At 39.7% G+C, this 15,829-nt stretch overlaps 1 protein-coding gene across 4 annotated transcripts in view; it reads right to left on the bottom strand.

The window, feature by feature from the left end:
- LOC126471633 (metastasis-associated protein MTA3) overlaps nt 1-15,829 on the bottom strand; it is a 228,201-nt gene that overhangs the window by 155,158 nt on the left and 57,214 nt on the right. For all 4 annotated transcript variants that reach the window (XM_050099878.1, XM_050099871.1, XM_050099877.1 and 1 more), the window contains exon 3: nt 10,166-10,259. In XM_050099878.1, the coding sequence (XP_049955835.1) occupies nt 10,166-10,259 (94 nt within the window). The remainder of the gene's footprint in view (nt 1-10,165; nt 10,260-15,829) is intronic.

Here is a 15,829-nt window from a genome sequence, read left to right as displayed (position 1 = left end):
TCCTGAACATATTACCTATTTGCTGTTCTCCGAGTTGTTCGTGCATCTCTTTGAAACTCCTTAGATCGTGCTTTACCCTGCATGAGATCTGTCTTCCTCAACTACTTGCTCCTAGCTTCGTGTCTCTGTCCCAAAGCATCCAAACAAGATCTCCTCGCCAACGGGGTCTGCCTTGATAGTATATTTTGCTGCATCAGTCACTGAGATGTGGATGTCTATATTTGTTCAGGATCTTCACTACCATACCGTTCGCTGAGTGTGTCGAAATGGTTGTGAAGTGGCAGCTCGTATTGGTTGTTTATTCATCATCTTTTAGCCTTTTAACATGGTATCCCCCAGGCCTCAGCAGCTTATCCCTGGTCTTTCCTACACACAGCACTTGTACTGGGTCTCTGACCCAAAAATTGTTAGTTCCACACTTCAGACTCCCCATCATCATTTCACACTTACATATATGGCCATGTGGTCTATGTGGTTTATTGTCCTCCCATCTCAGGTTCCATTACATACAACTTTACAGTGGAAGTCAGTGCTGGAGATGAACAGATCTGTTGAACTGGCGAAGCAAATGAATCTCATCGTTGAGTAGCCCAGGCAGTCTCTTTCTATTGTGTCTCAGTTAACTTGTTCTTTCCAAACTTTAGCATTAATATCGCTGATGAGGATCATCAATCGCTCATTTGAGTCAGTATCAACCACTGCTTCAATCTGTGCACAGAACTCTTCTTTCACTTCAGTAATACTTTCTTCTTTGAGAGCATGACAGTTCACGAAATACGTCTTGTTATGCTTTCCATTTAACATTAAGACAAATTTTCTTGGGTTAACACACAAACTCTGAAACATTAGGGGCCAACACCATGTTCCCACAAAAACCTGTACCTCGTTTATGACCTCGATCACAGGCTCTGAAGAAGACTGTATAATCCTCAATATCGAAGCTGCCTGCATCTTCCCACCAGATTTCTTGCGTAGCAGTTACATCTGGTCTGTATTTCTTTCCACACGTTGGTTGTTACCCCTGCCTTATATAGACACAAACGCTACAAAGTAAAAATGCACTTGAAAATGGGAATCATTTATCAAAACGCGTAATGAAAGAAATAAATGAAAGAGTATAATGTTCTTGAAAAAAGTAAACTGTTTTGTGAAATTCTTTGTGTAGCAATAAGAAATAAAACAGAAAAGAGAAACATTTGACAAGCGTTTGAATGATGCTCAAAATCATGTTCAACAAATGAGACATGTCAAATTTTTCTCTAATCTATTTTATTTCTTACTGTTAAACAAGAGACTTCACTAAACATTTGACTTTTTTCTTAATTTCAATTTTTGTTCCGAAAGCATGAAATATATATTTCAATACGGACCGGTAAGCTGCTGCTGCTACAAAGATTCTGTTTATGCTGTAAGTAAATATTTATTTTTTTCAACATTAAAGTATTCCACCAGTTCTACACCAATCGAACTTTATATGCACAAAATAGTTATGTCTTCAATACATGAACTTTCTGACACTTCACTTACATAGCTAACAGCAGCTGTTCGTCAAATATCGCAATTTCCTAAATTGTTTGACAGGGAGAGATCATACTGTAGTGCCTCCTTAAAATCGATGGCTGATATCTAAAGTGACCAAGAAGACAGGAAACGAACAGAAATTGCTCAACAGACGAAAGGCGACTGGGCCTTGCGAGGCACCAATTCGATTCTACATGCAGTATACGAAAGAACTTGCCCCTCTCCTAGCAGCAATGTACAGTATGTCTTTTAAGGAGTCAAGAGTTTCGGACGGTTGGAAAAAAGGACGACATACCCGTTTTCAAGAAAGGTCGTCGACAGACGCACAAAACTATGGGTTTGTATCTCTAGAATCGTTCAATTATAAAATTTTGGAACATGTTTTATGCCCCCGTACAAAGATATTTCTGGAGAGCGAACGCCTTCTCTGCAGAAACCAAGATCGGTTCCGAAAGCAACGATCCCGTGAAACACTGCTCGCTCTGTTCGTCCAAGACACCCAAATAGCGATAGTTATCGAAGCCCACATAGATGTCGTGTTCCTTGATTTTCTTAAGACATTCTATACACTTCCGCAAAACCGCCAAATAAAATACGAGTGTGCAGAACACCACACTAACTGTGTGACTGGTCTGAAGAGTTTCTAGTTAACAGAACACAATATGTCATTCTGAACGGCTAGAAGTCTTCAGACGTAGATGTGACTTCGGGCGTACCCCCCCCCCCCCCAAAGAGAGTACTGTAGGCCCATTATTATTCACAATATATGTAAACAAAATAGTGGGCAACATCGAAACAGTTCCACGAGGCTTCCTGCGGGTGATGCTGTTATATACAGAGAAGTCGAAACCCTAACGAAATGCAGTAAGATCTGCAGAGGATCGACCCTTGGTGCAGAGAATGGCAACTGACCCTCAACGTACACTATTGTAGAGTACTGTGTATACAGGCAAAGATCCATTATTGTTGATGACACGACTGCATAAAAAGCACTGCGAGCCATTATTTTAGTATCTCTAAGTATGCGTCCAGGGCGACTTAAAAGTGTAACGACCACATAATTAGCAAAACAGGCATATGCCAGACAGAGATTCATTGGAGGGCTACTAAGGAAATGCAATCCATCAACAAAGTAGGCACTTTACAAAACCTTCGTTCGACTTCTTCTTGATTATTGCTCTTCTTTATGGGATTCGTACCAGAAAAGACTGATAGAGGAAATAGAGAACACCCAAGGAAGAGCAGCATCCTGTGTTATGGGTTCATTTATTAAGGACGACAGCATCACAGAGACAAACAAACAACTCCAGTCGTAGACCTGCAAGAGAGGTGTTCTGCATCACGGTATGGTTAGTTGTTAAAAGTTCCGAGAGCGTACGCTCCTAGAAGAGTCAACCAATATACTGCTTCCTTCTTCGTATATCTCGCGAAATGACAATCAATTTCAGAGATTCGATCTCACGCACAGGCATGACAATCTTTCTTCCCGCGAACTATTCGCAACTGGAACGGGAAAAAAAGGGGGGTGGGCGGAAAGTGACGGTGGTACACAGAGCACCCTCCGCCACTTGCGGAGTGTAGATGTAATGCAATATATTTTATTTATTTATTTACTTTTTTGTCAATCTGGAATTCACGCTGTTTAATGTGACACCCCATCTGCCCATTTCCCAGTCTTCGTTAGATCATAAAAATTCGGATAAAAATTTTCCCTCAAACCATTAATTTAAGTTTTTCTTAATTATCCAGATTATCTTCAAGTAGCGAAAACATTTTTTTCTGAAAAACGTGGCCTCGCGCTTGTCACTTTGTTGCCCAAACACATTTGATAAATTGGGATATGAGAATTCAGACAAAAATCCACTGCGTAAATACTAGGACTTGCTTTCGCTCTGCTCAACCATTTCATCAAAAACGTCACTCGTAGCAGGAAAAGTTATTTCAGAAGCAAAATTATTCTTTTTACATTCGCAGGCTTTCATCGAACATTTGTAATAGGGAAAAGAAATTATTCTTGACTCTGCTTTGAGTATTACGGGCTGCCAACCTGCTTTAGATTTTTCATCGTTCCCTAAAACACTTCTTGCGAGTGCTTGAACGGTTACTCTAACAGTGCTAGGAATAATGATTCTCCTACCTTTGACAATTGATCTAATATTGTGTCTTCAACATTGTAACTGTCAATGTTTTTTATTTCGCTGTCTTGTCTTCGAGCCCTGGCGTATGTGGCACTTGCTATCTACTAAGTCACATCAAGAAACACCTGACAGCTGAAAAGATGAAGCGTCGCTTTTGTGTTTATTTCTAGTAAACTGTGAATTACGTTGCGGGTTGTGGTGGTGCAGCAGTTAAGACGCTTGATTGGTATTTGGACTAAAGCAGATTAGCTCTACCCGTTACCGCCCGATTCAAATGCTTCCGTGGTTCACTGTAAGTTAATGATTTCCGTGGTTCACTGTAAGTTAATGATTTCCGAGTGTTGTTCACGACAAATGCTGCCAAAAGCGCAAGCAGCAAAACCACTAAGCTTTATATCAAGTGCCAACAGTATAAAATATTTTCTACGGTAATTAATATAATTTCGCATTCTTGTTTTGGATCTGGACTTTGGACCAGCACTGGTTAAGTTAGAAGTACGTTCTTCGGTTGTTATGTTTTAATTTATAAGTCACCGCCTATTACGTTTTACTTGACATATATAATTCCTTATTAAAATAGTCCCATCGAAGAACAAAACGTCGAACAAATTGTTTGACTGCTTCGTTGGTCATTGACGCGCGCAGAAAGATACTACCAGAACTGCTAACATTTATTCCTCCACTTAGAATGCACCCAATTTCTGAAAATAACATCGTCTATGACTAATTTATGGCAGCAGCCGTTGACTATCTTCCGCGGTAGACTTTCGATGTGAGCTACTGCTCGCGCCCCAGCAGTCTTCGCGCTTTTCGTGTACAGGCGCCTATTTTCGCCGTTGACTCCGAGCCACGACAACAAGGGGACCTCTTGACAGATTTATGCCAGTGACTAACGGAATTAGACGTTTACTGTATTTCACTGGTTTGATGATCGCTTGGGACGAGCGCAAAAGGCCTGAGAATAGTGACGCTGCCATCAAAATAAAACAAGGTGACGCCAACGTTCAAGTGCAACGACGTGCAAATGACTGAAAAGTATTCCATTTTCGGAAGTGTGTCGGGGATATTATTAAATTTGGTGATGATGATGATAATGATAATAATAATAACAATCATGATAATAACCAAAAATGATTGAATAATCAATTCGTCACGAAAACTTCAAGAAACAGACCGAAAATTTGTACGCACAGCATAAAAAGGATCTGGAGACAATAAGAGGTATAGACGAGAGAAACGTCTGTGACATACTTGAAGCCAAACACGCTACAGTGTTTAATACATAGGACAGCATTATTATGTGGTCTGCAAACTTTCAAGACTATCAAAGCAGTAGACAGCTATCCCTGAATAAGCACGGCTCCCATAGCTACCGCGTGATGTCCTATTACCAGTAAATGACCAGGAAACAAGTTCATAGAACAACCAATGCGCATCTTTAATATTTAAAATGATGTTTTGTTGTACTCAATCAGTGATCGTTATTTCCTCCCAAGTTTACGGTGCTCATTTCGCCATCCACATTGCAACCTTATTACCTTTGAATATACTCACCACGTACACAGATTCGTTTATTGATACGGGTTTTCTACACTTTTCTTGTCAATTGAGTATCCACGCGATTAATATGATAACAAGAGAATCAAAATTCTCGCCTATGCCCAAGGCAGGGCTCGACTCCTGACTTCCTATCTCCAAAACCAAGAATGTTGGCTCATGAGGAGGTCGAGTTCTAGTCCACGAGTCTGTACGTTTAATGCTAATACAATGTTCTACACACGTTGCATTATTGCGACGCGTGCTTCAACTGATGAAGTTGCCGATTCAAAAACAGTCTTTAACCATTTAACACGAGACACATGTAAGTGACACGCCAAGAAGATTGTGTCTTCATTAAGAGACTCGATTTGTAAAGGACCAATGAAAGCGTGTTCAAAACTACATGGCGAAATAAAAATGTTTAACTAATCAGGATCATCAAGGAACGATCATAACATGGACTCTACAATGCGTACCATAAGAGCTATGGGAATTTCATCTTCGCTACTGGGAAACATTTCTTGTACTGAACAAGCGCTCACAGCTCTTAAGCTAAGCATTTTGGAGTCCAAGTTTACTATAGTGACCCTCAGCAAAATAGACAGATCAAAGTGTCACACCTTCTTAAAGTGTGTCCAGTTAGTAAATATTTTCAAATGTTAGTAAAAATTCTGAAAACTATCATATACCTCTTTTTTCAAGTCTACAATAACATGAAGTATTTTAAAGAAAAATATTGCCAGTCGTTATGGGAAAAAATAAGATCTTAAAGTTACACGTCATTTTCAAGAAAAATTTTTTTTTTACATCAACGTTTGGAAAATGACAGAAACACTAACATACTTGGGATGATAAAATATGTGAACATTTTCAACGTTTATAAATGTATGTAATACAATTTCGTAGTGTAAACGTAATAGTATTACGAGATAAAAAATAAAATCTGCAGGAGGTGTGAAACTGTTTCACCTGTGTTACGAAAAATGCCGTCGATGATGAATTTGCGTTCTGTTGGATCTCGTAAAAAGGTCCAGCGAAACATCTGAACATAATTATTGTATCGTGTCACGTGTGAACCCAATTTATATATGAGAGACTTACTGCCAGACAGTGCGCGTATACTTGGATGGCGCAGCCAGGATTTTTGCTCAAACGACTCCTCGTAATAGGATCGAGAAGACGCCCTACCTCAAGTAAATTTTTTTATTCGCTATTGTTACAGACCAATCATCACTTCTCCCATCACCCAAAATGCCGATATACGCTATTCGAATGTAACTGTAGGTACTTTCAGGCCATCATTTCCGTTGAAGTCACGCAAAATATATTTCTTTGTGAGTTTTTGTGAAACTCACGTTTTATCGAAGAGGCTACAAGACTGTCCTCAGCACGGAATATGAGAATTGCACACCAAAGCTTTGCTCTTGCTGTTGCATTCTACATTCCATCAAAAATGTTCGTCCATCATTACACTTTCTGAATCGAAAACCAAGTGAGCGAAGAAGACTAAGGTGTCGTAGTTACCAAGCACAGTTCTACGCCTAACAACCAATTTCCGTAGCTTTCTGTTTTCGTTTATATGCCTTTCTTGGAGAATAAGAATACGTGCTCACATCTGTAGATGCTGCCGATGTCGATGCACTGTTAATAAGGGATTTCCATTCGGAAATATCACAGAATATTTTGCTGTCAGATATGAGTCTGCGCAAAATTTATATTATTCCTGGCTTCTTCGCTGTTGGCCTAATTAGTAATTTTAAAAAACCTGCAGTATGTTCAATACGACAATTTTAGCTTGTTTTTGAGTATCTTGTCGCTCTTTTCGCAAGCCGACCGGTGTAGGCGCTTGCCCCTGCTTTACATTCACCACAAAACACGTCAATCGTCTTTTCATTGATGATAAGCCGCACATGAACACACGACATCGCATGAGAATACTACACTTACAGCTGGAGGGCAACAAATCTGCGAAGGAAGCGGCCAATCACAGCGCTTCGCGGTGTGTATGACCTTGACATGTCTATTTTGATGATGGCCGCTATACACAGTATTTTTTTGTTTTAATAATAATTAATAATAATAATAATGGCGTGTGACGAGGGCCTCCCGTCGGGTAGACCGCCCGCCTGGTGCAAGTCTTTCGATTTGACGCCACTTCGGCAACTTGCGCGTCGATTTTTGCTCTATACTACATCCTCCCAAAATACTAAAAACAAAGCGCATGCAGTAGAAGGGAGTGTTTCACTGTATCGAAAGTGAAGAAATGCTCACGACTTTTTTGCGTCGATTGATCGTTCCCGTCATATTCCTGAATATTGACCACTCCTCTTGGAACACTCAGTATAAGCATACTTCTACCGAAATTATCAATTTCGCTTATTTTACCGTTTATTTTTCCTCTTGTTTCCTAGTCTCCAAATTGGTAATGAATAATAAATTTGAAAACCAACAGTAACGAAGGAAGAAACAGTCAATAAAGTAGCCATCTTGTAATATGGAAAAATACATACGTAAATACTCTGCTCTTTTCTGATGACCATCTTTGCAACACATCACCTAAACCACATTTTAAGAACTACTGTGTCACTTATAAATTGCAGTAAAGAACACACTGAAGTGCTGGCCATGAAAGGAAGACATCCCGTACATTCCAAAATAATACTAGGTGATTAATCAATGGAACAGGCATCGCTGTTTTACCTATTTATCCATGATGTTGACTATGAATATAAAAAAGTCACTAATTAGTAAAATGAGTTTCAAGTGATATATGGCACAACACACAGCACAATGCATGAAATGACAAGGACGAATAGAAAGCAATAATTTTATAAAGTAATGGCTATCCTAATATAATATATGGAAGTGAATCTCGGTAGTAACTAATGAAGGACAAAAAGAATACAGTCGGCAGAAATAAATTTTTTTGGGAAAAATTAAAAGATACATCCTCAGAGAACAAATCGAAACAATATTATAATAAAATTAAAGATATACTACGTAAAAGAAAAATACGAGCAAAAGTGTACAAAATGAAAGCAACGTGTCAATACAATTGGCGGGTGATAAAAATTAGTTAAACACATAACCACGAGGAAATTTATACGTACAACGACCGAGAAATAGATAGCCTCAGTAAAGACGTCAAAGGCTGTAATCCTGCTCCATGAAGTGAAGAATTTTTACTGTCGAGCATAGATGGATGTTCCTTTTCTGAACGTAGATTTGCTAACTTGTAGTCGTGTGTGTGATGTAAAATTAATTCTGTATTTCGGGTGAAAAATAATAACATGCAACAATTTATGAAGTCAATATTTATCACCAGAAATACGTAAATTTCAGTGCCAGCACAAAGTCCAGATCCTAACAAGGATGAAAAATACGCCTTTTATTTAGGTGTATCTAGTCTCGCGATGACATTATTTCCGTGTACAGCGGAGCTCAGTATCACGAACGATTCCGGCCACGTGAGTCTACATGAGACTAAGGCTGGCGTTAAAAGATCGTCTATTAGTGAAACTCCTCCACAAAATAATCCTGCCTGCAATTAAATATTACAATTATTAAGACTTGACGAATACTTTGTCGTCCATGTGTCGGGGCACTACTTCTGGAAGGCAAATGCGAAGTTCTGTGCCACCACATATGTATCAAACGCCATTGTCAATACCGTATGTTCAAAATATATTTCCACCAATATCTGGTAACTGAACGGCTTTCAAATTACCTGTTTGATGTAAATTTTTATACTCGGTCATATACTGGATGACGTAAGCAAAAGCTATAAATTATTATAATGAAATACGAGCCCAAAGACTGCGTTCTATATGTTCCACAGGCATAAACAATCCAACGCAGAGCTAGATGAAACGCGTTAAGAACCTCTGAAGAAGGAAGTTTGTGGTTCATCGCCCGACCAACAAGAAGAAGATAAGGGGACACAAGCTAGGACAGGACTAGAATGGGGGTAGGATATAGGAGTGACGTTTCTAGGAAAGCATCGTTATTTCGAGACACCAGAACAAAACTAAACGTGTATGATCGGATGAGAATGAGTACTTTGCTAATCTTTTAAGAGTGGAATGAGCTAAGCACCGCACGACGTCACTTGTTGCTTTCTCAGATTCATATTGCCAACATACTGTGTCCAGTGGTGTTCTTTGTCTTCCCTGTGTGAGTATAAATATACAAGTTGTGTACAGTTTTATTCCCAGATATTCGATTCTGAACCAATATTTCTCAATAACAAGCCGGCGGGTGGCCGTGCGGTTCTAGGCGCTCAGTCCGGAACCGCGTGACTGCTACGGTCGCAGGTTCGAATCCTGCCTCGGGCATGGATGTGTGTGATGTCCTTAGGTTAGTTAGGTTTAAGTAGTTCTAAGTTCTAGGGGACTGATGACCACCGATGTTAAGTCTCATAGTGCTCAGAGCCATTTTTTTTTTTTCTCGATAACATTCACCAGAAATGCCCGAACTCGGCAATAATGACACGCCAGTCATGAAGATCAGTCGGCAAGATCATACTATCTTAACTCTTAAGCATTGATTACGATTCACTGTCGTCATCATCATCATCATCATCATCATCATCAATATCAATTTGTGATCATCTACGCTAAAAACTGAATCCTGTTCTTAGACCTCCATCACCGTCCACGACAAGCGCATCGCAGTAAGACTGAAAAATAAGTTATGGGACCTGAATTCTTGAATACCTACTCGAATCGTCAGTAATAAATAGCCTTGTGCGATCACATGCATTAAAAGTGAGTTTTACTGCAACAGATTTATAGTGCTGGACGAAAGTAAACAGCTATTATTCTTCATAGAAACGTTCACTGTACCTCACGGCATACTTGGACAATCTGCTAAGACATTTTAACTGGCAACATACTCTACGTCAGCTATAAAGTTAACGATCAGCAAATGGTGCATGCTTTGCATGTTTTAAAAAACAATATACTCACATTGGTGTTTGTCAGCCAGCATGATTAGAGTATTTGGCAGATCTCGTCTCCTGAAGAAGCACATCACTTTAGCTTCTACGTTTCCGTTCGGCGTCTGAAACAAATAAAATAGCGTCAGACTATTTTCCAAATGTGTCTCTGCATCTTTAAGACCTTCAATTGGCCTCCATGGATGAACAAACAACTGCAATAATATTCTTTTGTGAGGAAGTCGGCCAAACCTAAAGTAAAACAAACGATCTCTGCCAATCCACTAGGATTTTCTCAGGGAGTACAAAATATTCTAAACTAACACGATTGGATACATGCCACAATCTATTACGAGCACGAAAATTTCAAATGAATGTCATACCATTTGTGTAGAACGTATTTGCATGTCCTACGTGTGAATTTAATAGGGAGAATTCGGAACACTGGCGGAACTACGCAGCAATACGTGTTACAGTCAGAAAGCATGAGGGCAATGAAGGTAAAGCCACATCTCTGAAGTGTCTAAGATCGTGTTACTGACTGTCAATGCACAGACTTGTAAATGTGAAAATAATCATTTCTGAAAAAGACACAGAAGATTCGACTGTATTAGCAGATGTAAAGCGTTTCCAGTATACGTATCACGTTTCCATTGAAGAACAACATTATGCATGTCCAAAACCTACAGGACGCTTCGACAATGCAATATTCATAGTAGTATCGTAATATTTCTTAGGCATCGATACAGTAATTTAAAATATAGTGTTGAGAGTCTTGTTAAACCCTTCTCAAGAACGAATATAGCATGTGGTCGGTGAAGGGCAACTAGGGTTGCCATCCGTCCGGATATATCGGTACCGTCCACCTTTGTGGATATATATGGACTATATTGTGGACTATACAAGTTCGTTGTAGTTTATTAACAAGCATCTGAGAAATCAAAATGTTACACATATTGTGGTATAGCCTAAAAATTTTGTGGCGGGAATCTTTCATCTCTGTCTACTGTTGTTAAGGGATTCGGTCGCAGATAAATACTTGCGGCAAACTAGAGTATAAAGTTTCAATCGCAGTAATTTAAGTTGTGCTCTTAAGAGTCCTGTCTGATCACACAGTCGGAAACCGCTACGTATTCAGAAAAAAATGGTAAACTATTTGTGACAAGAAAAAGTATAAATGTCACTGTCAATTGTTTCACGCGCAGCAATTTCATCTTTCATTTCTAAACATACGGAAGTCACGAAATCGAAGATACCCATTACTGAGAAAACGCGCTCTTACGTGTAAATAACTATGAATATTTCATTAAAGTGCTTAACTTTGACAATTAACGAAGTCTCAGAATGTGTTACAAACACAAAGAGGAAAAAATATTTTCGTATCCAGCAGTATGCGAAACTACGACCTTTTACACTGCAGTTCCTTGCCTTACCCACTTTTTTTAATATCAATCATTCATATATTACTCATTTTGTCTCTATGAATAATCATAGTCGTCTCATGGCACGTAAAGGCTTCAGGCTACACCTTGCGTTATCCGTGGCCCAAGTGAAGATTCAATACAGTGAAGGAGAATTTTGCGCGAAGAACAATCGTTAGCTTGTTTATCAGTTGTCCTTCCGAGCTACAGTTGTAAAAATGTTTCCTCCGGGCCGGATTCGAAGTGGCGACCTATGCATTTCTGCTTACAGAGCACCTATAGTCCACACCCATCTAAATTCAAGTCTTCTTTCGAGTTTTATTTTCTTTCTAAGTATTTTGTCATTTTCGTTTGTAATTAGTTGCAGTGTTACCTGACCAGCGTGCGAGGGATGGCATTTCAGGGTTCTGCCGAGGCCTTCACGGCTACCGTACTGGCCTCGAGGTCCAACAAGTTCCCACCATACATCGCCCTCAGCAGCTATCATCCCCTACTAGTTCCCATCACCCCTACACGCTCCACAGCAATAAATTGAGCAGTTACATGCTGCTTATCCTACAAACGACTTTTGGAAATGGATGTTTAGCATACTTCCAAATTGCAGTTTGCGATCTTTTAATGAGAGTGTGCGAAAATACTCGTTTGTAACTCCAGTAGGATGGCATCTCCTTTCCTGTTAATAATGTAACTGACGCAATTCCCGAAAATCCACATTATGGGTTTTTTTTCATGCAGGGATAAGCTACATGATCTGGGACCAACGGTCGACGGCGACGCCGAAAATGCGGCATGCTCTGTCGACGGCTGATTTTAAGTGACCAATGACTGAACAGCGGCAGACGACGCGCTTTGTAACCCTGACTTTAAATGATGTCTTATCCTAACCACAGCCTCGGGCAATTTATCCGAGAAAACAAGTCAACAATCAGCGAAAGAACTAAACTCACTACCGCTTTGTTCAAGGAGATTAAAGCTAACCTCTTTGAGCCAACTGAAAGGTATAAAAAAATCATTTTCAGCGTTAAAAGCAAACTGTAATTTCTCGCTATCACTGGTTACCTGAAACTACCCTCACAGTGGCTACACGAGCTGTCGCGTTACCAACCGCTGAGAGCAGTCCTGGTTGGCACTTGTTTGTAGATTATAGATGATAAAGACAGATTCCCACCGGAAAATGAATGAGAGGAAGAAAAATAAGAGCAAATAAAAGAATCAGTACGATAATGAAATTGACGCGGCAAAGTATTAGAAATTTAAAAAATTACATTTTAAGCAGTTAACTAATTAAAAATAACTGAAATATTTTGATTTGCTTTATTTCACGAGGTTCGCAGCTACAACCTTCTACAGGAGAGGTTAATGCGCTAACCAATGCGTTAAGATACTACGCTGAGTCAAGTTTTACGTCTCTGGTACCCCACCCCAATTGTAAGTATGAACTGCGGCCTTCAAAAATTCGGCTTCACGTAATGTCATGCAAAACTTATCAAATGTAAGCCGATCTCTGCGATAGTAATAACGTTATATGTGGCGCTGCATCGCGTTTAGTGCGTAAAGGTGTTTGGTTAGGCGTAAGGATGTTTGGTTAGGGCTGTGTATGAAAGACGTGTATATCGTTAGCATCGTGTGTGTGTGTGTGTGTGTGTGTGTGTGTGTGTGTGTGTGTGTGTGTGTGTTATGAATGGTAGTTATGTGTGATGAAATACAAAGTAAGGGGGCCAGATCCAGGATTCGAGACACACACACACACACACACACACACACACACAAACACACAAACACACACACACACACACACACACACACACACACACACACACACACACAAAACCAGAAAAAATTGTTGTCGCAGTGTAGTAACGGCAAACGGTTCGGGCGTGAAGGTGTGTGCTCTGAGTGGAGGGAACTAGCTCCAACGCGTGAAGTGCTAACTATCAAGTAATTTTAATTTGACTCTAGTAGCTGTAAGACTAGTAGTAGGTGAAAATATTCCCAGACGCAAATTCGTTACTAAACATGCTATGAATCTTGCTAAGCAATTTTATCTCAAAAGTTAAGCGATAATGTTTCATCAGACTTCTACAATCTATTCATGATCTCAGTTTAAAATTTCTGTCAGATTTCTGCCTCAATTGACTACTGCTTCCCGAATATATTATCGCATACGGTTATCTTGGGGAACGTGTAACGATGGTTCCGTTCATATTCAATGACTTCTGGCCATGGGTGAGATTGGTATCTCGTGAAAGATACACTTTTTCCTTATTTTCAGCATCTGTGAAAAAAGCCATATGCAAAATCGCTTCTTTGGTGTGTTGTCAGCTAAACACAGATGGCGTCGGGTTGCTTCTTTCTGCGATATACATTTGAAAGCCACATTCCGGCGAACACTACGGAGATGCGCCAAGAATCTATTGGGGCTACGTCGTCGTACTATCACATAAAAAAAAACCACGTAAAATTCCGTCCTAGTAATGTCTTGCGTCATTATCAAGTGCAACGGTCAGACACCGGAACTTAAGGCATTACAAAAAATTAAAATACGCAATAAAAGGCAAAACAGAAAAATCTTACATTGCGCCAATTTATTAACAAGACTGCATTATTGACACAATCGACATATTATGTTAACATCGTGTTGTATTATATTTTTGAAGTAACTTTAAAGCTTTAAATAAAATGCTAATTATACTTGGCAGAAAAATGAAATGTTTTTGAAAACTAACGCATTACAGTGATTTATCGGCTTATTGGTTGCACATAAAATCCAAATGCTTTTTAAGATTTTCTGATGCCATGTTAAGTCAGTCAGGAGGAGGAGGAGATTAGTTTTTAACGTCCCGTCGACAACGAGGGCATTAGAGACTGAGTACAAGCTCGGATTAAGGAATGATGGGGAACGAAATTGGCTGTCCCGTTTCAAAGGAACCATCCCAGCATTTACCTGAAGCGATGTAGGAAAATCACGGAAAACCTAACTCAGGATGGCCGCATGTGGGTTGTTTCCGCCGTCCTCACGAATGCGAGTCCGGTGTGCTAATCACTGCGCCACCTAGCTCTGTTTTGAGTCTACCAGGTAATAAATTTTTACTCTGAGAAAATGACCAAGGATAATTGCAGCAAATCTTAAAACACTAAACCACTGTGGGGTCAATTTCTACTGCAACAGAATTGTCACCTTGTAGAATTTTTGGAATGTTTCTGAAGTGTTCATAATCACTGTACACTTTTCCCTAACCAATGAACCCCATTTCCTTAGCACTCCAACATTTGAACTGCATCATCCACAATTTTCACTGACTTCGTCAAAGGCTGTCCTGCTTCTTGAAGTTGGTGGGCCTCTTGAGGCAGGAAATCGAGCACGGCCACAATGAAAGTTAAGTCATTTCTCACTTCCCAAATCTTCGGAAGCTCCTTTGCTCTTACAACTGAGGCAGCTTCAGGCTACAAGTGAAGCAGCTTCAGGCTCGAGCGATGATTTTAATACTGGAAATTAATTTGTCGCCATCCGAAAACAACCTTCGTACGTCTCCTGACACCCTGTGAAAACCATGTGCTATGCCGATCACGTGAAGCACGTTTGGAAATAGAACTTTCAAAACTTAATAGCTTTTTTTTGTGTATGGGGCAGCCACTGAGATGAAGAGTAATACACAGCCGACTTTCTTCAGGTCACGGGGACTTTAACGAATTAGTAAATAACTACGCGGTAGTTGAACTGTTAACTTTTTCTACACACACTGTTGTAAACTAGGAGGAATGTTTTTATTTGTTCTCCTTCTGAATAATCGTAAATACCCATCCCCAAACAGTGTCTTAATGCAGGATTCTGAAATTTCTGCAAAGGGACTCCGGTATCAATAAAAGCTTTACGTAAGTGGAATGCACACCGCGATTTTCGAATCGATGTCGCAGCTACAGCTGGCAGCGAAGAAATCTTCCTACCAGAAGCTCTGAAAACTGAATTTTTGTGTTTGGTTGTTCAGATATGTTGAGGAATGATTTTTTTTTCTGTAGTTCGCCGACTACGCACATATTTAGCCCAGGAATATTTTACTGTCAGTACAAAATAAGTCGAATCTGAAAGTATTAAGGTAACTTTGCAATTTACTGAATAAAGGAACACTGAATTTCGATATGTTACTAGTTCCACGACAACAGCGTAATGAAAACTGAAAGAAATATAAATTTACAATAATAATGAACCCACGTTTTAGCTACGGAACTCATTGTTGCTTTTGAAAGAGGTATGATCCGACAGAGCTACAAGTAAA

The sequence above is a fragment of the Schistocerca serialis genome, chromosome 1 (assembly GCF_023864345.2).
Source record: "Schistocerca serialis cubense isolate TAMUIC-IGC-003099 chromosome 1, iqSchSeri2.2, whole genome shotgun sequence".
Classification (NCBI taxonomy): domain Eukaryota; kingdom Metazoa; phylum Arthropoda; class Insecta; order Orthoptera; family Acrididae; genus Schistocerca; species Schistocerca serialis.
The sequence above is the reverse complement of the archived record's forward strand: the minus strand, read 5'-3'. Positions and strand labels throughout refer to the sequence as shown.